At 41.5% G+C, this 27,289-nt stretch overlaps 1 protein-coding gene across 2 annotated transcripts in view; it reads left to right on the forward strand.

Moving 5' to 3' along the window:
* The window catches only part of slc27a4 (solute carrier family 27 member 4), an 87,827-nt gene that overhangs the window by 17,131 nt on the left and 43,407 nt on the right, over window positions 1–27,289 (forward strand). The window contains exons 1-5 of one of the 2 annotated variants that reach the window (XM_062057162.1): window positions 4,867–5,161; window positions 8,647–8,808; window positions 18,380–18,590; window positions 18,649–18,832; window positions 22,054–22,212. In XM_062057162.1, coding sequence (XP_061913146.1) covers window positions 8,648–8,808; window positions 18,380–18,590; window positions 18,649–18,832; window positions 22,054–22,212 — 715 coding nt within the window. In that variant the 5' untranslated portion in view covers window positions 4,867–5,161; window position 8,647. Of the gene's footprint in view, window positions 1–4,866; window positions 5,162–8,646; window positions 8,809–18,379; window positions 18,591–18,648; window positions 18,833–22,053; window positions 22,213–27,289 lie in introns of those variants that run through there. The other variant, XM_062057163.1, reaches the window with a different exon arrangement.

Below are 27,289 nucleotides of genomic sequence, written 5' to 3' on the forward strand. Positions count from 1 at the left end.
ATGTCTCCTTGTCCACTAGCGGGTGGACGCACATGTCTCCTTGTCCACTAGCGGGTGGACCTGTCTCCTTGTCCACTACCAACAACGCTGCATGTCTCCTTGTCCACTAGCGGGTGGACGCACATGTCTCCTTGTCTACTAGCGGGTGGACGCACATGTCTCCTTGTCCACTAGCGGGTGGACGCACATGTCTCCTTGTCCACTAGCGGGTGGACGCACATGTCTCCTTGTCTACTAGCGGGTGGACGCACATGTCTCCTTGTCCACTAGCGGGTGGACGCACATGTCTCCTTGTCCACTACCAACAACGCTGCATGTCTCCTTGTCTACTAGCGGGTGGACGCACATGTCTCCTTGTCCACTAGCCGGTGGACGCACATGTCTCCTTGTCCACTACCAACAACGCTGCATGTCTCCTTGTCCACTAGCGGGTGGACGCACATGTCTCCTTGTCCACTACCAACAACGCTGCATGTCTCCTTGTCCACTAGCGGGTGGACGCACATGTCTCCTTGTCCACTACCAACAACGCTGCATGTCTCCTTGTCCACTAGCGGGTGGACGCACATGTCTCCTTGTCTACTAGCGGGTGGACGCACATGTCTCCTTGTCTACTAGCGGGTGGACGCACATGTCTCCTTGTCCACTAGCGGGTGGACGCACATGTCTCCTTGTCTACTAGCGGGTGGACGCACATGTCTCCTTGTCCACTAGCGGGTGGACGCACATGTCTCCTTGTCCACTACCAACAACGCTGCATGTCTCCTTGTCCACTAGCGGGTGGACGCACATGTCTCCTTGTCCACTAGCGGGTGGACGCACATGTCTCCTTGTCCACTAGCGGGTGGACGCACATGTGTTCTTGTCCACTACCAACAACGCTGCATGTCTCCTTGTCCAGTAGCGGGTGGACGCACATGTCTCCTTGTCCACTACCAACAACGCTGCATGTCTCCTTGTCCACTAGCGGGTGGACGCACATGTCTCCTTGTCCACTAGCGGGTGGACGCACATGTCTCCTTGTCTACTAGCGGGTGGACGCACATGTCTCCTTGTCCACTAGCGGGTGGACGCACATGTCTCCTTGTCCACTAGCGGGTGGACGCACATGTCTCCTTGTCCACTACCAACAACGCTGCATGTCTCCTTGTCCACTAGCGGGTGGACGCACATGTCTCCTTGTGTACTAGCGGGTGGACGCACATTTCTCCTTGTCCACTAGCGGGTGGACGCACATGTCTCCTTGTCCACTAGTGGGTGGACGCACATGTCTCCTTGTCCACTAGCGGGTGGATGCACATGTCTCCTTGTCCACTAGCGGGTGGACGCACATGTCTCCTTGTCTACTAGCGGGTGGACGCACATGTCTCCTTGTCTACTAGCGGGTGGACGCACATGTTTCCTTGTCCACTAGCGGGTGGACGCAACAAGGCTGCATGTCTCCTTGTCCACTACCAACTACGCTGCATGTCTCCTTGTCCACTAGCGGGTGGACGCACATGTCTCCTTGTCCACTAGCGGGTGGACGCACATGTCTCCTTGTCCACTAGCGGGTGGACGCACATGTCTCCTTGTCCACTAGCGGGTGGACGCACATGTCTCCTTGTCTACTAGCGGGTGGACGCACATGTCTCCTTGTCCACTAGCGGGTGGACGCACATGTCACCTTGTCCACTAGCGGGTGGACGCAACAAGGCTGCATGTCTCCTTGTCCACTACCAACAACGCTGCATGTCTCCTTGTCCACTAGCGGGTGGACGCACATGTCTCCTTGTCTACTAGCGGGTGGACGCACATGTCTCCTTGTCCACTAGCGGGTGGACGCACATGTCTCCTTGTCTACTAGCGGGCGGACGCACATGTCTCCTTGTCCACTAGCGGGTGGACGCAACAAGGCTACCAACAAGGCTGCATGTCTGCTTGTCCACTACCAACAACGCTGCATGTCTCCTTGTCCACTAGCGGGTGGACGCACATGTCTCCTTGTCCACTAGCGGGTGGACGCACATGTCTCCTTGTCTACTAGCGGGTGGACGCACATGTCTCCTTGTCCACTAGCGGGTGGACGCAACAAGGCTACCAACAAGGCTGCATGTCTCCTTGTCCACTACCAACAACGCTGCATGTCTCCTTGTCTACTAGCGGGTGGACGCACATGTCTCCTTGTCTACTAGCGGGTGGACGCACATGTCTCCTTGTCCACTAGCGGGTGGACGCACATGTCTCCTTGTCCACTAGCGGGTGGACGCAACAAGGCTGCATGTCTCCTTGTCCACTACCAACAACGCTGCATGTCTCCTTGTCCACTAGCGGGTGGACGCACATGTCTCCTTGTCCACTTGCGGGTGGACGCACATGTCTCCTTGTCTACTAGCGGGTGGACGCACATGTCTCCTTGTCCACTAGCGGGTGGACGCACATGTCTCCTTGTCCACTAGCGGGTGGACGCACATGTTTCCTTGTCCACTAGCGGGTGGACGCAACAAGGCTGCATGTCTCCTTGTCCACTACCAACAACGCTGCATGTCTCCTTCTCCACTAGCGGGTGGACGCACATGTCTCCTTGTCTACTAGCGGGTGGACACACATGTCTCCTTGTCCACTAGCGGGTGGACGCACATGTGTTCTTGTCCACTACCAACAACGCTGCATGTCTCCTTGTCCACTAGCGGGTGGACGCACATGTCTCCTTGTCCACTAGCGGGTGGACGCACATGTCTCCTTGTCTACTAGCGGGTGGACGCACATGTCTCCTTGTCCACTAGCGGGTGGACGCACATGTCTCCTTGTCCACTATCAACAACGCTGCATGTCTCCTTGTCCACTAGCGGGTGGACGCGCATGTCTCCTTGTCTACTAGCGGGTGGACGCGCATGTCTCCTTGTCCACTAGCGGGTGGACGCACATGTCTCCTTGTCCACTAGCGGGTGGACGCACATGTCTCCTTGTCCACTACCAACAACGCTGCATGTCTCCTTGTCCACTAGCGGGTGGACGCACATGTCTCCTTGTCCACTACCAACAACGCTGCATGTCTCCTTGTCCACTAGCGGGTGGACGCACATGTCTCCTTGTCTACTAGCGGGTGGACGCACATGTCCCCTTGTCCACTAGCGGGTGGACGCACATGTTTCCTTGTCCACTAGCGGGTGGACGCAACAAGGCTGCATGTCTCCTTGTCCACTACCAACAACGCTGCATGTCTCCTTGTCCACTAGCGGGTGGACGCACATGTCTCCTTGTCCACTAGCGGGTGGACGCACATGTCTCCTTGTCTACTAGCGGGTGGACGCACATGTCTCCTTGTCCACTAGCGGGTGGACGCACATGTCTCCTTGTCCACTACCAACAACGCTGCATGTCTCCTTGTCCACTAGCGGGTGGACGCACATGTCTCCTTGTCTACTAGCGGGTGGACGCACATGTCTCCTTGTCCACTAGCGGGTGGACGCACATGTCTCCTTGTCCACTAGCGGGTGGACGCACATGTCTCCTTGTCCACTACCAACAACGCTGCATGTCTCCTTGTCCACTAGCGGGTGGTCGCACATGTCTCCTTGTCCACTAGCGGGTGGACGCACATGTCTCCTTGTCCACTACCAACAACGCTGCATGTCTCCTTGTCTACTAGCGGGTGGACGCACATGTCTCCTTGTCCACTAGCGGGTGGACGCACATGTCTCCTTGTTCACTAGCGGGTGGACGCACATGTGTTCTTGTCCACTACCAACAACGCTGCATGTCTCCTTGTCCACTAGCAGGTGGACGCACATGTCTCCTTGTCCACTAGCGGGTGGACGCACATGTCTCCTTGTCTGCTAGCGGGTGGACGCACATGTCTCCTTGTCCACTAGCGGGTGGACGCACATGTTTCCTTGTCCACTAGCGGGTGGACGCAACAAGGCTGCATGTCTCCTTGTCCACTACCAACAACGCTGCATGTCTCCTCCTCCACTAGCGGGTGGACGCACATGTCTCCTTGTCTACTAGCGGGTGGACACACGTCTCCTTGTCCACTAGCGGGTGGACGCACATGTGTTCTTGTCCACTAGCGGGTGGACGCAACAAGGCTGCATGTCTCCTTGTCCACTACCAACAACGCTGCATGTCTCCTTCTCCACTAGCGGGTGGACGCAAATGTCTCCTTGTCTACTAGCGGGTGGACACACGTCTCCTTGTCCACTAGCGGGTGGACGCACATGTGTTCTTGTCCACTACCAACAACGCTGCATGTCTCCTTGTCCACTAGCGGGTGGACGCACATGTCTCCTTGTCCACTAGCGGGTGGACGCACATGTCTCCTTGTCTACTAGCGGGTGGACGCACATGTCTCCTTGTCCACTAGTGGGTGGACGCACATGTCTCCTTGTCCACTAGCGGGTGGACCCACATGTTTCCTTGTCCACTAGCGGGTGGACGCAACAAGGCTGCATGTCTCCTTGTCCACTACCAACAACGCTGCATGTCTCCTTGTCCACTAGCGGGTGGACGCACATGTCTCCTTGTCTACTAGCGGGTGGACGCACATGTCTCCTTGTCTACTAGCGGGTGGACGCACATGTCTCCTTGTCCACTAGCGGGTGGACGCAACAAGGCTGCATGTCTCCTTGTCCACTACCAACAAGGCCGCATGTCTCCTTGTCCACTACCAAGAACGCTGCATGTCTCCTTGTCCACTAGCGGGTGGACGCAACAAGGCTGCACGTCTGCATGTCTGCATGTCTCCGAGCAGCAGGCCATGACGCGTCTTCCTTCCCGTCTAACGCCCGCCCCCTTCTTCCTCGTCGCTGATTGGTCGCGGCGCCTGTCCGTCCCCTCTCCCGCCCTCGCTGCTCTGCTGCTCCGCTGCTATGCTGCGGGTGGGCGGGCTCTGCTGAGAACATTATAAGGTCATTGGAATTACGTCCGCTAGCGGCTTTTTGTCCTTTGCTATCAGGCACAATGGAGTTGGAAATCATATCGCGGGTGGGGTTAGTGGACGGATGATGCTCGCCGGGGACAAGTCGAGAGAATTTGACGAAGAGAGAGGGAGATCCCGGTGCGTGTATCCGAGCCTGCGCGTCTCCTAGCGCCGCTATCAAGCCGAGCGTGAGACCGAGCAGCCGGCTGGCCTGTAAGCCGATCTTCTCTGCACCTTCCATGCTGTGACCGCCCGCACCAGGTGAGATCCTAACACAACATCCATTTGTGCTCCATCGTGGACGTCCACTAGGCCTTGTGTGTGTGTGGACGCACACATGCTGCACATAGTGTACGTAGTGCCATCCCACTAGCGCAATATGATGCTACACATAGTGCCATCCCACTAGCACAATATGATGCTACACATAGTGCCATCCCACTAGCACAATATGATGCTACACATAGTGCCATCCCACTAGCGCAATATGATGCTACACATAGTGACATCCCACTAGCGCAATATGATGCTACACATAGCGCCATCCCACTAGCACAATATGATGCTACACATAGTGCCATCCCACTAGCACAATATGATGCTACACATAGTGCCATCCCACTAGCACAATATGATGCTACACATAGTGACATCCCACTAGCGCAATATGATGCTACACATAGCGCCATCCCACTAGCACAATATGATGCTACACATAGTGCCATCCCACTAGCACAATATGATGCTACACATAGTGACATCCCACTAGCGCAATATGATGCTACACATAGTGCCATCCCACTAGCGCAATATGATGCTACACATAGTGCCATCCCACTAGCACAATATGATGCTACACATAGTGCCATCCCACTAGCGCAATATGATGCTACACATATGCTGCACATAGTGCCATCCCACTAGCGCAATATGATGCTACACATGCTGCACATAGTGCCATCCCACTAGCACAATATGATGCTACACGCCTTCAACATTTCCGGGTGCAGCAGCAGCTGCTGCCTGGCTGCTTCTCAGGGCTTTTTCAAACAGGAGACATTCATTCCATGTCTGACTAACATCTTAACAACGACTACTGGAGATAACCACATTCTTTGTGTTATTATCATGTAGACTTCATCCTATATCAATCACATTTCATTTCTAAAAGGCATTTACAGACTTAAAAAGGATGAGCCACATCCTCCAACAAGGAGCACATACTGTAGATGACTGAGTAGAGAGGAGTCAGGTGAAGAAACCAAGCTAACTCAAAGCCTCTAATGCTCCCCCTGAGGAACCCTGGAAAGTACAAATAATAGTAAGAATGTTGGAGACAATATGAGTAAAAACATATGAAGAGTGTATATATGTGTGTGTGCATACAGTGTATATATATATATGTATGTATTCTGTATGTCACCCACATATGCGGTCCTCTCCAACGTTTCTCATAGTCATTCACATCGACGTCCAACTGGGTCATATTTTTGCTTCATTTAATAGTTCAAACAAATGTACATTATTGCAATCAGTTGATAAAACATTGTCCTTTACAATTATAAAAGCTTTACTACTCTGCTTGCATGTCAGCAGATTGGGGTAGATCCTGCTGAAATCTATGTATTCAATGAATAGACAATCCTTTTCTTCCCCCCTACAAAAGCCTTCCCCCCCATTTATTTCCGGGGCTGCGTCCAATAAAGTCACAAAGTTGCCGGGGGTCCTTAACCCGCACGCGACTGTCCTGATTCGCGCCTGTACAAAAAAAAACAATAATGTATTTCTTCAGATTCCAGCAGCTGTCAAAGACGAAGTATCCTTCCAGCGACGGGCAGTCAAAGCCGAAGTGCTATCGATCGCTGTCAATGACGTAAGAGGAAACATGACCACGGGGGGAAGGTTTTTGTAGGGGGAAGAAATTTGGCGTGACACAGCACACCACAACACAACAGCAGAAGAAGAAAAAAATAAAAAGATGGCAACGCCGGCTGCAAACGTGGTACGCGACAAACTAAAAAAGGGAATACTATAGACCAGGGGAAAAAAATAACAATAATAGTCAACACTTTCTTAATGGAAATGACAATAATGATAAATAATATTATCAGGCATTAATATCTCTTAGCCACTAATGCGTGGCCAAGAGATATTAATGCGTGGCACGCATTGAATGTCTCTGCTGCATTGGATCAGTCTCCTTTCTGCCTTGCATCGTCTATATTAGCTATATAACAACGGGTGGGAGGCGGGTGGCGGGCGGTTGTGGTTTTGATAAAATGTTAGTTCGGGTGGATGACGACTTTTGTGATGCGGTTGCGGATGAAATAATTGCCTATCCGCGCATCTCTAGTATATATATATGTGTGTGTATATATATTTGTGTGTATATGTATATATGTGTGTGTATATGTGTATATATATATATATATATATATATATATATATATATATATATATATATATATATATATATATATATATACCTGTGTATATATATATATATACATATACACATATATATATATATACACACATATATATATATACCTGTATGTATATATATATATATATATATATACACACATATATATATATACCTGTATATATATATATACATATACACACACATATATATATACACATATACATATATATATATATATATATAACAACATATATACACACATATATACATATACACATACAGTATATACATATATATATATATATATATATATATATATATATATATACTGTGTATATATATATATACTGTGTATATATATATATATATATACTGTATATGTGTATATATATATATATATATATATATCTATATATATACACACTGTATATATATATATACATATATATGTGTGTTTATATGTATATGTGTATATGTATATATATTTATGTGTATATGTATATATGTGTGTGTATATATGTGTATATACTGTATATGCATGTATGTATATATGTATGTGTATATATATATATATATATATATATATATATACAGTATATATATAATAATTGTAATATGTCTATATGATATATAATATACATATATTAAATTTGTATTTAGATAATTACATTAATGCGACAAAACACTTGGGAAATGGTGCCTTTCATCTTATTTCTTAGAAAAACGTTTTGATTGTAAAAAGAAGAAAATGCAAAATGTGGCTAGCAGCCAGCACTCTAACATCTAAAAAGCTAACATCACGCCGGGACCTCAGCGACATTTTTTATTTGATATTTGCTCACTTTTGCATGATTATATTCCTCTATAAATGATTTTCCCACAAAAAAGCCACAAAAAAATCCAAAGAAAAAGCAAAAAGTCAACCCACTGACGATTGCTGAATTTAGTGTTTTTTGGGGGACTTTGGAGGCGTATTGACGTCGGTCCCACTTGTGGCCAACGTTTGTGCTAACACGTCAGGGTGAAGATGACCTCTGTGTGTGTGGCCTTGCAGGATGCTACGACTAGCCTGCTAACCCTAACCCTACAACGTTTGTGCTAACACGTCAGGGTGAAGATGACTTCTGTGTGTAGCCTTGCACGATGCTACGACTAGCCTGCTAACCCTAACCCTACAACGTTTGTGCTAACACGTCATGGTGAAGATGACCTCTGTGTGTGGCCTTGCAGGATGCTACGACTAGCCTGCTAACCCTAACCCTACAACGTTTGTGCTAACACGTCATGGTGAAGATGACCTCTCTGTGTGGCCTTGCAGGATGCTACGACTAGCCTGCTGCACCGCCCTGCTGCTCGTCTTGAGGCTCATGGCGTGCCTGCCCTGGTCCCAGGTCCTGCCCGCCACACTCATCTTCTACCTGGGAAGCGGAGGTTGGCGCTTCCTGCGGATCTTCGCCAAAACCATAGGCCGAGACTTGCAGTAAGTGCCTCCTTCTTTCATGGCGTCCATGTTAGTCATCTTGCTCCCATTCTGCTTCTTCCTCGGTGTCATAATCACTTTGGAGCGTGCAGGTGTAGTTCTGACCACACGTGAGGGTGTAGTTCTGACCACACCTGCAGGTGTAGTTCTGACCACACGTGCGGGTGTAGTTCCGACCACACGTGCGGGTGTAGTTCCGACCACACGTGCGGGTGTAGTTCCGATCACACGTGCGGTTGTAGTTCCGACCACACGTGCAGGTGTAGTTCCGACCACACGTGCGGGTGTAGTTCCGACCACACCCACACATGGTGAGGAGCGTGCGGGTGTAGTTCTGACCACACGTGAGGCCAAGTAGGCCCCAATGATTCCCTCATTAACGGACTCCTGGACGGAATCACCAAATTGGCCAATACAACTTAAATCTACTGTTAAACACAAAAGAGCTCATAGATTGACATAAAAACACTTAAAAACTTAGAAGAACAGCAGTGCACTTCCATCCTTCACAATAAAAGCGCTATGTGCAGCATCCTGTCTGACTGTGGAATGGCTGCCATTCATATTACACATTATTCACATAATCAACGGTACCAATTTTCGGTACTTTTCTGTGTCTTAATAAATGGTCATTGTTTGATAATAACATTTTCATTTTTTTATGTAACATAAAAATGAGCTGATTATGATAATTGTGTTGTCAACATTAACAAAATAAATTCAAAATGGAATAATATAGAATTAAATAATGTTAATGTTTACCTCAAATAATAAGATAAATACAATGTTAATGATTTTACTTCAATGATAAAATAGAGTAACAAAATAAAATAAAGTTAGAATTATATAGAATAAAATAATGTCAATGTTTACGTCAAATAATAAACAAATAAAATGTTAATGTTTATTTCAATAATAAAATATAGTAATAATATAAAATTAGAATAATATAAAATAAAATGTCATTTACCTCAAATATTAAAATAAATAAAATGTTAATGTTTACTTCAAAAATTAAAATATAGAATAAAAATAATGTTGATATTTACTTCAAATAATAGAATAGATAACATGTTAATGTTGACAAAATAGAGTAGCAAAATAAAATTTAAATATAATAAAAAAGAAGAAAAATAATGTTACCTCAAATAATAATATAAATAAAATGTTAATGTTTATGTCAATAATAAAATGGAAAAAATAAAATAACATAGCTGTTGCCCTTACAAGACATTAGATTTTTTTATGTAACATAAAAATGAGCTGATTATGATAATTGTGTTGTCAACATTAACAAAATAAATTCAAAATGGAATAATATAGAATTAAATAATGTTAATGTTTACCTCAAATAATAAGATAAATACAATGTTAATGATTTTACTTCAATAATAAAATAGAGTAACAAAATAAAATAAAGTTAGAATTATATAGAATAAAATAATGTCAATGTTTACGTCAAATAATAAACAAATAAAATGTTAATGTTTATTTCAATCATAAAATATAGTAATAAAATAAAATTAGAATAATATAAAATAAAATGTCATTTACCTCAAATATTAAAATAAATAAAATGTTAATGTTTACTTCAAAAATTAAAATATAGAATAAAAATAATGTTAATATTTACTTCAAATAATAGAATAGGTAACATGTTAATGTTGACAAAATAGAGTAGCAAAATAAAATTAAAATATAATAAAAAAGAAAAATAATGTTACCTCAAATAATAATATAAATAAAATGTTAATGTTTATGTCAATAATAAAATGGAAAAAATAAAATAACATAGCTGTTGCCCTTACAAGACATTAGATTTTTTTATGTAACATAAAAATGACCTGATTATGATAATTGTGTTGTCAACATTAACAAAATAAATTCAAAATGGAATAATATAGAATTAAATAATGTTAATGTTTACCTCAAATAATAAGATAAATACAATGTTAATGATTTTACTTCAATAATAAAATAAGAGTAACAAAATAAAATAAAGTTAGAATTATATAGAATAAAATAGAATAAAATAATGTCAATGTTTACGTCAAATAATAAACAAATAAAATGTTAATGTTTATTTCAATCATAAAATATAGTAATAAAATAAAATTAGAATAATATAAAATAAAATGTCATTTACCTCAAATATTAAAATAAATAAAATGTTAATGTTTACTTCAAAAATTAAAATATAGAATAAAAATAATGTTAATATTTACTTCAAATAATAGAATAGATAACATGTTAATGTTGACAAAATAGAGTAGCAAAATAAAATTAAAATATAATAAAAAAGAAGAAAAATAATGTTACCTCAAATAATAATATAAATAAAATGTTAATGTTTATGTAAATAATAAAATGGAAAAAATAAAATAACATAGCTGTTGCCCTTACAAGACATTAGATGGCAGTGCTGTATAGGTTATCTATGGTATGTCGTCTAACTAGGAAGTAGCTTTTTCCAGGAAGCTGAACGTTATGTTGTGCTCTACAGAGTGTTTACGCTGTAAGTATTGTGCTTATTACACACCAGCTATTTGGTTGTAACATTCATCTTACTTGTAGTTTGTATTCCCAAATTTGGAGGTGTTGAAATGGCCATGCAAAATCGCTAATGCTAATAGTAGCCTGTCTATGGCAAATCCAATGGCAAGGCAAGGCAATTTTATTTATATAGCACGTTTACAACAATTTTTAAATTGGACCAAAGTGCTTTACCAGGTTAAAAAGCATAGAGCAAAAAACAAAACAAAAACAAACAAAGAACATAAGCAATGAATGAGCTAAACAAGATAGTGCAAAAGCAATACGGTAAAAGGGTTTGAATAAAAAGTAAAAATTGCAAAATAAAAATAATACAAGTGCGACGAATTGAAAAAACAAACAAAAAAATGTTTCGCCAGCGCATTTTGGGAAGAGTGGAGCCTTAATGTACATTCAAGTGTTCTCTGTGAAGCATACTTGCTTTGTTGGTGTTGAAAATTGCAACATTACTGAGAGGGAGTTTGGCCGAGTGATTTACGTGAGCCGGTGTTTAGTCTGGAACCGGATGTGACGCAACAAAGCTACGGAAACACGGCACCGTTTGAATTTACGTGAATCCATACCCGGTTGCAATGCTGGAATTTGGTCTGTTTCTATTGAAGTACCGGACTCGGTACACATCTCTAGCGCTGACAAAATAAAGGTTTAAAAAAAAATTAGCTTAAAATAGGCACTTTGTTCTTAAAGCACTCATTGGTACATTTATGTTACACAATTAATATGCCTTGATTTAAAATATTAGTTGCAATTGTGCAATGATGGAAGTGGTGGATTTTTAAATCTTTTTGAAAAACCTTTTTGACTTAGCGTCCCAACTTTTCCACTCAATATTAACACTGAATTATTCATCTTACTCTTGATTTTAATGACATTCAGTAATTATATCTAAACTACTTAACAGTTTAACAAGATCAACCTTGTCAAATGATATGAAAACTTGTGTTAATCACAAATATTAATCAAATATAATGCAAAAGAAGGGATTCATAATGTACGATGACAAATAAATATACCGTAATTTCCGGACTATAAGCCGCACCTGACTATAAGCCGCACCAGCTAAATTTAGGGGAAAATACAGATTGCTCCATATATAAGCCGCACCCGACTATAAGCCGCACCCGACTATAAGCCGCAGGGTTTTGATGTGTAATTACCGTAGTATATAGGGGTTCCTGCTACCACGAAAGGGGATTGTCGGGACAGAGATGACTGTTTGGGAACGCGAAGCGTCCCATTTATTAACAATAAATCTTTCAATCATTCAATCAAACTCTCACATGTTTGACATGGCGAACAGCATTCGTGCAGAGTACAAATAATACAACGGTGCAAAGTAATACAAAGTGCTCGCCTGTACGTTATCAAAATAACCAGCCTACCGGTATATGAAAAGTCAGTCTTTAATCATTGTGTCATCGTCTTCCTCCTGCGTACTAAAACCACCGAAATCCTCTTCGTCGGTGTCGGAGAAGAACAGGCCGTAAATAAGCTGCACCCTTGTATAAGCCGCAGGGACCAGAACGAGGGGAAAAAGTAGCGGCTTATAGTCCGGAAATTACGGTACATACAATCATGCAGTGCTAATATAGATACATTCTAACTAAATTAATATTGAATCATACATATATTTCTTAAATGAACAGAGTAAGTAAAATTATAATTAAATATATTAAAGTGCAAATGAAAATACAGCTGCACCACTTTAGTCATAATAAATCAGAAGTTACTCAACACTTGAGTATTTCTTTTCACAGACTACTTACTCAAGTCATTATTTTGATGAGTACTTTTTACTTTTACGTGAGTCTAGAGATGTCCGATAATATCGGTCTGCCGATATTATCGGCCGATAAATGCGTTAAAATGTAATATCGGAAATTATCGGTATCGTTTTTTTAATTATCAGTATCGTTTTTTTTAATTTTTTTTTTATTAAATCCACATAAAAAACACAAGATACACTTACAATTAGTGCACCAACCCAAAAAACCTCCCTACCCCATTTACACTCATTCACACTCATTCACACAAAAGGGTTGTTTCTTTCTGTTATTAATATTCTGGTTCCTACATTATATATCAATATATATCAATACAGTCTGCAAGGAATACAGTCCGTAAGCACACATGATTGTGCGTGCTGCTGGTCCACTAATAATACTAACCTTTAACAGTTAATTTTACAAATTTTCATTAATTACTAGTTTCTATGTAACTGTTTTTATATTGTTTTACTTACTTTTTTATTCAAGAAAATGTTTTTAATTTATTTATCTTATTTTATTATTATTTTTAAATAGGACCTTATCTTCACCATACCTGGTTGTCCAAATTAGGCATAATAATGTGTTAATTCCACGACTGTATATATCGGTTGATATCGGTATCGGTTGATATCGGTAATTAAAGAGTTGGACAATATCGGCATATTGGATATCGGCAAAAAGCCATTATCGGACATCCCTACTTGAGTCATGTTATTCTAAAGTAACGGTACTCTTACTTGAGTACACCTTTTCGGCACTCTACCCACCTCTGCGTATATTTGTCAAGATATTTACACACAGTGAGATATCTTCATGTCCATCCATCTCTGTGGTGTTATTTGATTGAATCACGGAGCATGAAACTCTTGAATGAGTGTTGGGGACAGAAGACTGTCGAGTGACTCCATCCATGCAGTAGCCAAAACAGGACCAGGAAAACGCCAAGAAAGAAGGACAAAAATGAGCAAAAAAAGTTTTGATAGGGGGCAGAAGAGACGAACTGTAGGCGACCGGCACTGCAAGAAGGAGAGAAAGGGTGGGCGGTCGAGCAGACCGGAGAAGAATCCCCACAGGATCTCAAATAAATGTCCTGTCAAATATCAAAACATATTTAGGGAGAATTATTGACAATGAGAATATGTATTTATTTATTCTTAAATAAATGAAATAAATATAAAGTTGGGCTGCAGCAAAAAGGTAAGGGCTGGTGCTTGTTAATATATACTTCACTATTTCTTCTTTTAATACTAAATACTGCTGTTGATGTAGGGCTGCTGTAGCTGTAAAACAAAAAAAAAGCCAAATATTGGCGCCCATAATCGTTCGATCTCGAGTATGGATGGCAAATATCCTGACTTTAAAGATAATGATTAGTATTAATGTAACAATATGTTCATAACCGTGGTGTAGCACACTGTCACGTAGCCATCAACACACCTGAATGCATTTTGACCACATCAGCAATAACACTATTATCTGCATCTTTGCACCCTGGTGTGGTATGGTAAATGTCAAGTGTTTCCATCTTGCACATCAGACTAACCCTTTTATTTTATGACAGCTGCCATTGTCGTCGTCTAGGCAACGGATAACCTTTGTTATTTTCCAAGCACAGATGAAGATGTACCTCCTTGTAATTGTCTTGACGCGGCACAAGTACTCGTGTTTGCGTACAGCTGCGGGGTCCAAACGTGTGTGTGTGTGTGTGTGTGTGTGTGTGTGTGTGTGTGTGTGTGTGTGTGTGTGTGTGTGTGTGTGTGTGTGTGTGTGTGTGTGTGTGTGTGTGTGTGTGTGTGTGTGTGTGTGTGTGTGTGTGTGTGTGTGTGTGTGTGTGTGTGTGTATGAATATACTGTGTATATTAGGGCTGCAACTAACGATTAATTTGATAATCGATTAATCTGTCGATTATTACTTCGATTAATAATCGGATAAAAGAGACAAACTACATTTCTATCCTTTCCAGTATTTTATTGAAAAAAACCAGCATACTGGCACCATGTTGTGGACATTGGGGGTGCAGCATACACCAATAATAACACAGAAATGTAACTCATCAGAACTGAATCAGATATTGTACACGTTTCTGTTGTGAATAATAAAGGATTCATTTTAGGCTGCCTCTGAATAATAGCATGAAATATTCCAGCACCTTCATAACGTTTAGTTATACTAAAGCGTCACTCAAATCTAAATATATTTATATAGCTTTATCAGCCCGGCTACATTGATCCATTATGAAACCAACCTGAGATATTTCTGTCCGTTACGTTTATTTCCAAATTGGTAACCGTGCGTTTTCTCTCTCAAAACGGAGTCAAATGTGCCGGAGACACATTATCAGCCCCGCGTTGCAACAAAGGCATAACTTTAACGTTACTCACAAAAAAGCTGAACTCATGAATGCTTGTTGCCACAATGGACTTAAAAAGTTACGTACTGTGAGTTCTTCCCTTTATCCATGGCTCCAACATGTTTCTTCTTCAGGTGCTCCTGAAGCAATATTGTACTTCCGTGCCATTTTGCAGGAAACGCTCTTCTTTGAAGTCTTTAAAGTGAAGTGTTCCCACACTTTTGACGACTTAGTTCGTACACTTTTCTCCATTGAAGCAATAACCTCAAGATGTTTCTCCGCTCAACTATCGGTAGTGTTTTCCTGCGCCATTTTTCGAATTTTTCCAGCAAAGGAGACGCCGTCGTCACGTGAGCTGCAGATGACACATCATTGGCTAGCTTACGCCACCTCATGAGACGTAGCCTAACCGCCGCCCTGGCGCTGTTTTGTACTGTTTTTGTACTTATTTTGATTATTGTTTCTCAGCTGTTTGTAAATATTGCAATTTATAAATAAAGGTTTATACAAATAAAAATTTTTTTAAAAAAGCCTCCGCGCATGCGCATAGCATAGTTCCAACGAATCGATGACTAAATTAATCGCCAACTATTTTGGTAATCGATTTAATCGATTAGTTGTTGCAGCCCTAGTGTGTATATATATATATATGTGTAGGAGAGGGACACTTGGTATGGCCAACAATCACATTAGAGATAAGAGCATGGAAACTACAACTTCACATGTAGGTGAGGAAATAGAAGAAACTGACTTATTTGACAAATCAGACTCATTTAGTACATAGAAACACACTGACGGTAAAAAGTGACATGACGTCAGACAAGGCAGTAAAAAAAAAATCTTCAATGATTAGTTTCAAACTAGTAAAAGAAGTCCACTTCCAACTAGAGAAAATATGCCACATTAAATTGTATATGATTTTCATGATTGACACACAGGCACGCACCAAAATACATAAGCCGCATGTATATAGACGGTGTAAAATGTCCTCTGCATCTTGGGGTCACAGCTACCACCATCACGCGCAGACGTAACACCACGTTCCCAAAAATGCGCTTGCTAGATGCAATTATACATTGGCTTTGCTATTGACATGCTACTGATTAGCATTAGTGATTTTACATGGCGATTTCAACAAAAAAGTGTTAATGAAAAAGTACAACTAAGATGCACGTTACACTCAAACAGCTGGTGTGTAATAAGTACAATACTTACAGTATTAACACTTTTCAGGGCGCAACAGAAGACTAAACTGATAAACCAGGGGTGGGCAATTAATTTTTACTGGGGGCCGCATGAGCAACCCGAGCACTGCTGGAGGGCCACATCGACAATATTTCAATTAAATTTTGCTCAATATTATTTTTGATATATACCGTAAGATAAAAATAATAATAATAATAATAACAATTAATAATTAATAATAATAATAATACTTTCATTTAACCTAACTTAACTTTATACCAAAAGCACTGCTTTGGAAATCATTTGTACCCCTTTCAGAGATCACATTTAGTTCCCCTTAAACATCCTCATGTTGCACAATGAAATGTAAGCATAGGATGAAGTGTGCATTCCTGTAACTTTCTCTAGTAACAGCATTCCATGATTAATATAAATAAATTAACAATAATAATAAATGACAGTAGAATAAGCACACGTATGACTGAGGAGTCATAGTGTAACTTTGTGTGGTGTTTGAGTTGTCCGACTTTTTGTGTGGCCATAAACGCACCAGTGGTTTAGTGCTATGCGTGTTGGTGACAGATGACAAGTTGGTTTTGGCCTGGTTTGTACGGCAGAAAATGACTAGTTTTTCGAGATAGAAGTGTTTTACTCATGTTTTTGGTGTGGTTATGGCCGAATATAAACAGTTTTGCTCAATAAAGTGATCGATATAATTCCTGGCCTCGAAGCATCTCGATAGACGTTACAATAATTGAACGGTGTTGACGAACACCGTTAGGGCCGCTTGTTGTCACTGTCACTCAAAGTTGCATTGCAAAATGACACAGAATAAATGTGTTTATTTTGTTTAGAATTCAGATGGGATTTGATTTGGTGCGTGGCATATATTTGCTGTGCGCAGCGGACGCTTGAGCAGTGCGCAATTGCGCAGGCGCGCACCTTAGAGGGAACGTTGCTTGGCAGTCCATGTCTTGTTGAAAACACGGCATTCCTCATCAACTTTTCTTTTTAGCGTCTCGGGCGTAAACCGTGCATCACTTGTCGCTGTGCACCTTCACTCGCAGGTTACACACGGACATACGCCCATAAATAACACTTTTCAAAATAAAAGCAGCACAGTTGTATTGCGCGCACGACAATGTGATTGCAGCTGTTCACATTCACTCACAATCACGCACGCACATACGTCCACACGGAAGTAATACAAATAACGCTTTTCAAAACAAAAGCAGCACCGTTGTATTGCACACTCGACAGATACTTTTTAAAATTTATTTTGTAATTTATGATTGGCCTCACGCGGGCCGGACAGGGACGCACAAAGGGCCGGATGTGGCCCGCGGGCCGCAGAATGCCCAGGTCTGTGATAAACTATACACAACTTGCCATCTAGTGTCTTGAACTTGCAATTGAGACTGAGAAATCTGATAATGAAAGAAGATATAACAACTGGACAGCAGTTATCATCAAAAATGAGATTTTATTATCCAAATAATTCATGTTTATTAACACGCACAAAAGTACTGAAAGTTGCTAGCGTTGAGTACAGGTAGGGAATCCCAGGTACCGGAAATCGGTCAGAGAAACCCCACAATTCTATAATTGACTCGTGTAACATGTCGTCAATGCTGGAGGGTGCCCGGTAGGCTACATTGTGGTGGTCTACTCAAGTGCACTCACGCATACTAACAAGTGGTTGTTGTTGTTCAGCGCGGCAGCTGTGCTGTTGCAAGTCAAGATGAACGTCAAGCGTCACCTTCGGCAGAAGAACACCCTCCCCGCCATCTTCGCCGAGACGCTGCGTCGCCACGGCGACAAGACGGCGCTCATCTTCGAAGGCACGGACGAGAGGTGGACCTTCCGGCAGCTGGACGAGTACTCCAGCCGGGTGGCCAACCTGCTGCTCCAGCGCGGCTTCAAAGTAAGACCCTAACAATGGCGAGTCCCAGCAGCTCTGCTCACCACCTTCCCGCCCGCAGGAGGGTGACGTGGTGGCCCTCTTCATGGAGAACAGCTGCCAGTACGTGGGGCTCTGGCTGGGCATGGCGAAGGTGGGCGTGGAGGCGGCGCTCATCAACTTCAACCTGCGACTGGAGGCCTTGGTGCACTGCGTCACCATCTCCGACGCCAAGGCGCTGGTCTTTGGCTCCGAGCTGGCTGACGGTGAGTGGACTAAAGTCTCTGCAGGTGGAGTAGAGTGTCTGCGAGTGGAGTAGAGTGTCTGCGAGTGGAGTAGAGTGTCTGCAGGTGGATTACAGTGTCTGCGGGTGGAGTAGTGTGTGCGGGTGGAGTACAGTGTGCGCGGGTGGAGTACAGCGTGTGCGGGTGGAGTACAGCGTGTGCGGGTGGAGTACAGCGTGTGCAGGTGGAGTACAGTGTCTGCAGGTGGAGTACAGCGTGTGCGGGTGGAGTACAGCGTGTGCAGGTGGAGTACAGTGTCTGCAGGTGGAGTACAGTGTCTGCGGGTGGAGTACAGTGTCTGCGGGTGGAGTAGAGTGCAGTGTTTCCCATAAACTGCCAAGATACCTGTGGCGGTGGGGGCGTGGCTATGGGCGTGGTCACCATGACATCATCGAGTAATTTGCATAATTTACTACAATGATTTGATTTTCTCTAAAAAGGCTCAAAAAATGTATACTTACTAATTAATAATAACATTTGTTTTAAATGTCCATCCATCCATCCATTTTACAATATAATTACAACACTTTATGTACATATTTATATACACATTTGAACAATAAGTTATTCACTGAAATATATTTATTAATTGTGGTTCTTACAAAAAATATATCTTGTAAAATATAAAAGCTAAAATGTCTCAAAGCTCTGCCCCTTTAATTAGTGCATACTAAATAATTTAACTTTAGCCTACTACTACAAGCATATTATTTACCAGCAACATAAAGTGAAACAGAGGCAGAGGTGTCCTGCCACAGTCAGTAACAAATAAACAGAAAACAGTAGTGGTGGTAGATAGACACAGAGCTTCATCAAACATCTGATCCACTGAACAAAGAGCTCCAAAAATCTTGAACTTTAGACTGCCATTAGTTTTACTCCCTACACTTAACCATGTGTTTCCTACTGCCTGCAGACTTTGCACCCTTTGTTATATACACATGTTGTGTTTCTAATATAAATACATTTAATAAAGTCAAATACAAATAAGGCAACAAGAGAAGTATCCTACACTTCTACACTTCTCTTTTGTAAAGTAAATCTGAACAGCCGATATGGGCATCTGCATCAACTATATGATTTGCCTGAGAAGCTGGAGAGGACAAAAAATAAATAAATATATATATATTTTAATTTTTTTATTTTTTATTTGTGGCGGACGTAATTCTTTCGTGGCGGGCCGCCACAAATAAATGAATGTGTGGGAAACCCTGAGAGTGTCTGCAGGTGGAGTAAAGTGTCTGCGGGTGGAGTACAGTGTCTGCGGGTGGAGTAGAGTGTGTGCAGGTGGAGTAGATTGAGTGCAGATGGAGTAGAGTGTACAGGTGGAGTAGAGTGTGTGCAGGTGGAGTAGATTGAGGGCAGATGGAGTAGAGTGTACAGGTGGACTACAGTGTGTGCAGGTGGACTACAGTGTGTGCAGGTGGACTACAGTGTGTGCAGGTGGACTACAGTGTGTGCGGGTGGAGTAGAGTGTCTGCGGGTGGAGTAGAGTGTGTTAAGATCCAGCGTGGTCATGAAAGATTGATGACTCCTCGCCAGCTCTTAAGTGTCTGGGCTGTAGATTGCAACATCCTGAGGAAAGAAAAAGAAGCTCCTCTAGTACAGTACCTTCATCAGCTCCTCTAGTACAGTACCTCCTCTAGTACAGTACCTTCATCAGCTCCTCTAGTACAGTACCTTTATCAGCTCCTCCTGTACAGTACCTTCATCAGCTCCTCTAGTACAGTACCTTCATCAGCTCCTCTTGTACAGTACCTTCATCAGCTCCTCTAGTACAGTACCTTCATCAGCTCCTCTAGTACAGTACCTTCATCAGCTCTTCTTGTACAGTACCTTCATCAGCTCCTCTAGTACAGTACCTTCATCAGCTCCTCTAGTACAGTACCTCCTCTAGTACAGTACCTTCATCAGCTCCTCTAGTACAGTACCTCCTCTAGTACAGTACCTTCATCAGCTCTTCTTGTACAGTACCTTCATCAGCTCCTCTAGTACAGTACCTTCATCAGCTCCTCTTGTACAGTACCTTCATCAGCTCCTCTAGTACAGTACCTTCATCAGCTCCTCTTGTACAGTACCTTCGTCAGCTCCTCTAGTACAGTACCTTTATCAGCTCCTCTTGTACAGTACCTTCATCAGCTCCTCTTGTACAGTACCTTCATCAGCTCCTCTAGTACAGTACCTTCATCAGCTCCTCTAGTACAGTACCTTCATCAGCTCCTCTTGTACAGTACCTTCATCAGCTCCTCTAGTACAGTACCTTCATCAGCTCCTCTAGTACAGTACCTTCATCAGCTCCTCTTGTACAGTACCTTCATCAGCACCTCTATTACAGTACCTTCATCAGCTCCTCTATTTCAGTACCTTCATCAGCTCCTCTAGTACAGTACCTTCATCAGCTCCTCTAGTACAGTACCTTCATCAGCTCCTCTAGTACAGTACAGCTATTTTAAAGCAATGTTAAAAGGATAAAGCCATTGTTTACAAATTTTGGTCAAATGTATATTTTGTTTTCTTAAACTGAGGTACGTACCGAACCAAAATTTTTGTGTACCGTTACACCCTTTATATATATATATAGATAGAGAGAGAGAGAGATTTTAAATATAATGTCTATATAATATAGTATTGTATTGATTTGAAAGATAATGCAATCAATCAGTATATTGATTTGAAAGATCATGTACATGTGACTATTGATGCACAAATGTGTTATAATAGTGTAAAGTCAGCTTAATGTGCTTAAGTGATGCCATATCCCCATATATAATAATAATATAATGTACATGTAATATATATATATATATATATATTAAAATAAAAAATAAAAATGTAACATAATAAACACATTTCTAATATGATAAAATGTTGCCATATGTTGGAAGTGTGTGCCCCTGCTGGTTGTATCATGTACTGCATGTATCTTCAACTGCTTCACTATCAAACCTTAGACTCATCATATCTTATCACTCTACCTTTTCTTATCCTTAGTGTTCCCCTCTGTGATAAGGTGACATGACCCTTGAATCATACCTGTGCCTTTCATCCTGTAATTGAACCAGCAACCTGTTCTGCATCAGAGGCCACGTACAACATGGCTTCTGCAAAAGTGCTGAGCTGGGCGTGTTGACTTCATTAAAAAGAGAAAGAAGCAGCAGGGGGCGATGTCTTGTTCATCCTCTGTGACCTCCTGTGCCCTGCAGCCGTGTCCCAGGTCCACTCTTCCATGGGCCAGACGCTGCAGATCTTCTGCTGCGGACCCTGGGACCCCAAACGGGTGCCGCGGGGTACCGAGTGCCTGGAGCCGCTGCTGGCCGCCGCCCCTTCGCACCTGCCCAGTCGACCTCAACGCTGCTTCACAGGTAAGGAAACAATGTAGAGCGTATATAATAATATTTCAATACATTAACAACTAATCATGACTTCGAGAAATAAACTACACCGATTTGAAAAAGGAGTTCTTAAGTTTACAATTGAACTCAGTTTTTATTTTATTTCTAATTCATCAAGATGTTATTGTCTCGTATTTTGCGGACTATAGAGCGCAGCGCTACATAAGCCGCACACACTGCATTTGAAAAGAATAAAGTAATTTCCATATATAAGTCGCAGATTGAGCAAGACACTTCACCCTTGCTCCTGATGGGTGGTGGTTAGGGCCTTGCATGGCAGCCCCCGCCATCAGTGTGTGAATGTGGAAATAGTGTCAAAGCGCTTTGAGTACCTTGAAGGTAGAAAAGCGCTATACAAGTATAACCCATTTACCGTTTATATACGTTGGGAAGTGACTTATTTACACAGAAATATTTTGTATGTGTTTACCTTGATTGTTTCCAACAACACAGCAGTAAAACGGCTGATCAAACAAAACAGAAGTCATGGTCGTGGGCCCACGAGCTGCGCAAGCTAGCTCTCCAATCAGCTAAACAGACTCAATAACTCCATGCTGACGTTTTTGGTGAATTTACTGAGGAATTTGTGAAAGTGAAACAAAACAAAAATAATGCCATTGTAAGTTAATAATACTAACACAGACACTTGTAAACCTGTTGGCATATTAGCTAGCTTGATTACATTAGGATAGCATGTTCAAATATGAAAACACTCCTACAGACATCACACATGGGACGCTTTAGTAAGTAAGAATTGTTTTAGTTATATTGTAAAACTTACAAACATTGCTCGGAGTGATGAATGAAGAATCTACATGATTAAAAATGCTATGGGTGGCTAGAAGAGGGAATGGCACTTCTACTTCCGGCTGAAGGCACGAAATGGAAGGACAGTGCAGCACCTACAGTGAGCGAGCTTGTCCAAAAGATGGCACCCTAGCTCAAACAGTAACACACTTTTTCAAGGTATTTGCTTGTTTTATTTTTTAACTATTTGCATTGTTGCCGTCAGCGAAGGAAAAATCCATAAATTCGCCGCAAGGTTCAAAGCGTAGGAAAAAAGTAGAATTTACGGTTGTCATCGTCCCAGTCCGTAAATCCAAATCAATGTAAACAAAATGTTAAAATCACATTGAACACTTAAAGGCCTACTGAAAGCCACTACTAGCGACCACGCAGTCTGATAGTTTATATATCAATGATGAAATCTTAACATTGCAACACATGCCAATACGGCCGGGTTAACTTATAAAGTGACATTTTAAATTTCCCGCTAAACTCCCGGTTGAAAATGCCTTTGGATGATGACGTATGCGCGTGACGTAACCAGTGAAACAGAAGTATCGGTACCCCATTGAATCCAATACAAAATAGCTCTGTTTTCATCTCATAATTCCACAATATTCTGGACATCTGTGTTGGTGAATCTTTTGCAATTTGTTTAATGAACAATGAAGACTGCAAAGAAGAATGTTGTAGGTGGGATCGGTGTATTAGCGGCTGGCTGCAGCAACACAACCAGGAAGACTTTGACTCGGATAGCAGACGCGCTAGCCGACGCTAGCCACCGACCGCACGGATGATCGTGGTGAAGTCCTTCGTCCTTCCGTCGATCGCTGGAACGCAGCTGAGCACGGGTGTTGATGAGCAGATGAGGGCTGGCTGGCGTAGGTGGAGCGCTAATGTTTTTATCACAGCTCTGTGAGGTCCCGTTATACTAAGTTAGCTTCAATGGCGTCGTTAGCAACAGCATTTTTAAGCTTCGCCAAGCTGGAAAGCATTAACCGTGTATTTACATGTCCAGAGTTTAATAGTATTGTTGATCTTCTGTCTATCCTTCCAGTCAGGGATTTATTTCTTTTGTTTCTATCTGCAGTTAAGCACGATGCTATCACGTTAGCTCCGTAGCTAAAGTGCTTCACCGATGTATTGTCGTGGAGATAAAAGTCACTGTGAATGTCCATTTCGCGTTCTCGACTCTCATTTTCAAGAGGATATAGTATCCGAGGTGGTTTAAAATACAAATCCGTGATCCACAATAGAAAAAGGAGAGAGTGTGGAATCCAATGAGCCAGCTTGTACCTAAGTTACGGTCAGAGCGAAAAAAGATATGTCTTGCACTGCATTCTAGTCCTTCACTCACACGTTCCTCATCCACGAATCTTTCATCCTCGCTCAAATTAATGGGGTAATCGTCGCTTTCTCGGTCCGAATCACTCTAGCTGCATTGAAAACAATAGGAAAATATGAGGAGGCGATCAACTGACTACGTCACGCTACTTCCGGTATAGGCAAGGCTTTTTTTTTATCAGATACCAAAAGTTGCGATCTTTATCGTCGTTGTTCTCTACTAAATCCTTTCAGCAAAAATATGGCAATATCGCGAAATGATCAAGTATGACACATAGAATGGATCTGCTATCCCCGTATAATTTAAAAAATGTCATTTCAGTAGGCCTTTAACAATAATCTCCTCAAATGAAGGTGCAAAAATCACGAATATGTAAGAAATGCTTCATAAAGTGTAAGAAAATAGTGCAAAGTGTGAAAATGTACACATAGAAACCTGAGAATAATTATTTTCTTCTCGTGGTTTAGTGGCAGGAAGTTACAGCTGTGCTCTAAAGGGTGAGCGGTGCGGTATTAGCGCTCTCGCCTTGCATCATTGGTCTGACTACGGTCCCTTTGAAAACATCCAATAAGTGTCCAGGTGACTTTTCCTCTTTCATCCACCATTTCTTCACTGGGACTTTTTCTTCTCACTCCATGCAAAGAATCAAGCCAACTTGATAGTTGATACTGTCACCTGATTGGCTGCTAGCGTGACCACTTCCTGTGTTGCTCGGTTACCGGGGAGCGAGTGCCTTTGTTCGTGCAACCAACCTTTCTTCCATACTTCACCTTTCTTCCCACTAACCAGAAAAAATGATCCAACGTTTTATCCAACGCATTTTTTAACTGATATAAATGACGTGTCAATATATATTGATATCGTTTTATCGCCCGGCCCCAATTTTAGTGTCAATGCAGACGCCAAACAGAATCTAGCTGCAGATACACCTTGGACTATAAAGTCAGCTGTTATTCAACATACTTCACAGACAAATAGGAAGTTGACTTGATAACACCTTAGCTTTCTTTGAATCCACTCACACGCACACACACACACACACACACACACACACACACACACACACACACACACACACGATAACGCCATCGTTTCCTTCCCATCTGCTGACTTGCACAACGCTGCAATCAGTGAGGACAAGGTTTCCACAATAAAAGCATGGACCTTTGCCTGCGTGCACTCTGATAACAGTTTGACACCAAAACCTTCTCAAATCTTTCAGTGAAAGTTAAGACTTTGATCACAGTCAAACCTGCGCATGAATAAAGGTGATCCAAAATGTATTTCCAGACCTTTCAAAATAAAACAGGACCACAAAATAATGTTGTTATTGGCTTCATTTAAACAAACAATCTATTGTATCCTCCTGTGGTGTGTAGTGAAGCATGTTTAGAGATTCCTCGTCCTGCAGTGATAATGATACTTGTAAGGAACTTACTTTATTTGTTTATTTGTGATTTAGAAGTAGCTAAAACACTGTGGAGCAGGGGTCACCAACCTTTTTGAAACCAAGAGCTATTTCTTGGGTACTGATTAATGCGAAGGGCTACCAGTTTGATACACACTTCAATAAATTGCCAGAAATAGCCAATTTGCTCAATTTACCTTTAACTCTGTTATTATTAATAATTCATGATATTTACACTTAATTGAACGGTTTAAAAGAGGAGAAAACATGAAAAAAATGACAATAAAATTTTGAAACATAGTTTATCTTCAATTTCGACTCTTTAAAATTCAAAATTCAACCGAAAAAAAAGAAGAGAAAAACTAGCTAATTCGAATCTTTTTGAAAAAAAAAAAAAAAAAAAATTTATGGAACATCATTAGTCATTTTTCCTGACTAAGATTAATTTTAGAATTTTGATGACATGTTTTGAATAGGTTAAAATCCAATCTGCACTTTGTTAGAATATATAACAAATTGGACCAAGCTATATTTCTAACAAAGACAAATCATTATTTCTTCTAGATTTTCCAGAACAAACATTTTAAAAGAAAATCAAAAGACTTTGAAATAAGATTTAAATTTGATTCTACAGATTTTCTAGATTTGCCAGAATAATTTTTTGGAATTTTAATCACAATAAGTTTGAAGAAATATTTCACAAATATTCTTCGTCGAAAAAACAGAAGCTAAAATGAAGAATTAAATTAAAATGTATTTATTATTCTTTACAATAAAATTTTTTTATTTACTTGAACATTGATTTAAATTGTCAGGAAAGAAGAGGAAGGAATTTAAAAGGTAAATGTGTTTAAAAATCCTAAAATCCTTTTTAAGGTTGTATTTTTTCTCTAAAATTGTCTTTCTGAAAGTTATAAGAGGCAAAGTAAAAAAAATAATGAATTTATTTAAAACAAGTGAAGACCAAGTCTTTAAAATATTTTCTTGGATTTTCAAATTCTATTTGAGTTTTGTCTCTCTTAGAATTAAAAATGTCGGGCAAAGCGAGACCAGCTTGCTAGTAAATAAATACAATTTAAAAAATAGAGGCAGCTCACTGGTAAGTGCTGCTATTTGAGCTATTTTTAGAACAGGCCAGCGGGCTACTCATCTGGTCCTTACGGGCTACCTGGTGCCCTGCTGTGGAGGGATGTTAGCCGCCCGCTAGCTATGTTGTAAAGCGCCTGTCTTCAGTGTTTATAGCTTCATCTTCATCGTTCGTTTTGAAGGCAACATATGTCCATTCTCCTTCTCCTGTATCCACACTGTTTCCGCTTCTCAGTGCTGTGTGTGTGTGTTGACTCACATGCGCCTCGGCTCAGCAATGTCACCACATCACCATCATGTCCGTGAAGAAAAAAAAAAAGTACTGGTATTTTTCAAAAGCACCACTCTGCCTTTTTTTAATGAATGATTCCCACAGTACTTTATGACTAGCGTGCAAAGTAGTATTTGAGTATTAGTGCTGT

This window comes from Entelurus aequoreus, linkage group LG08 (genome assembly GCF_033978785.1).
Source record: "Entelurus aequoreus isolate RoL-2023_Sb linkage group LG08, RoL_Eaeq_v1.1, whole genome shotgun sequence".
NCBI lineage: Eukaryota > Metazoa > Chordata > Actinopteri > Syngnathiformes > Syngnathidae > Entelurus > Entelurus aequoreus.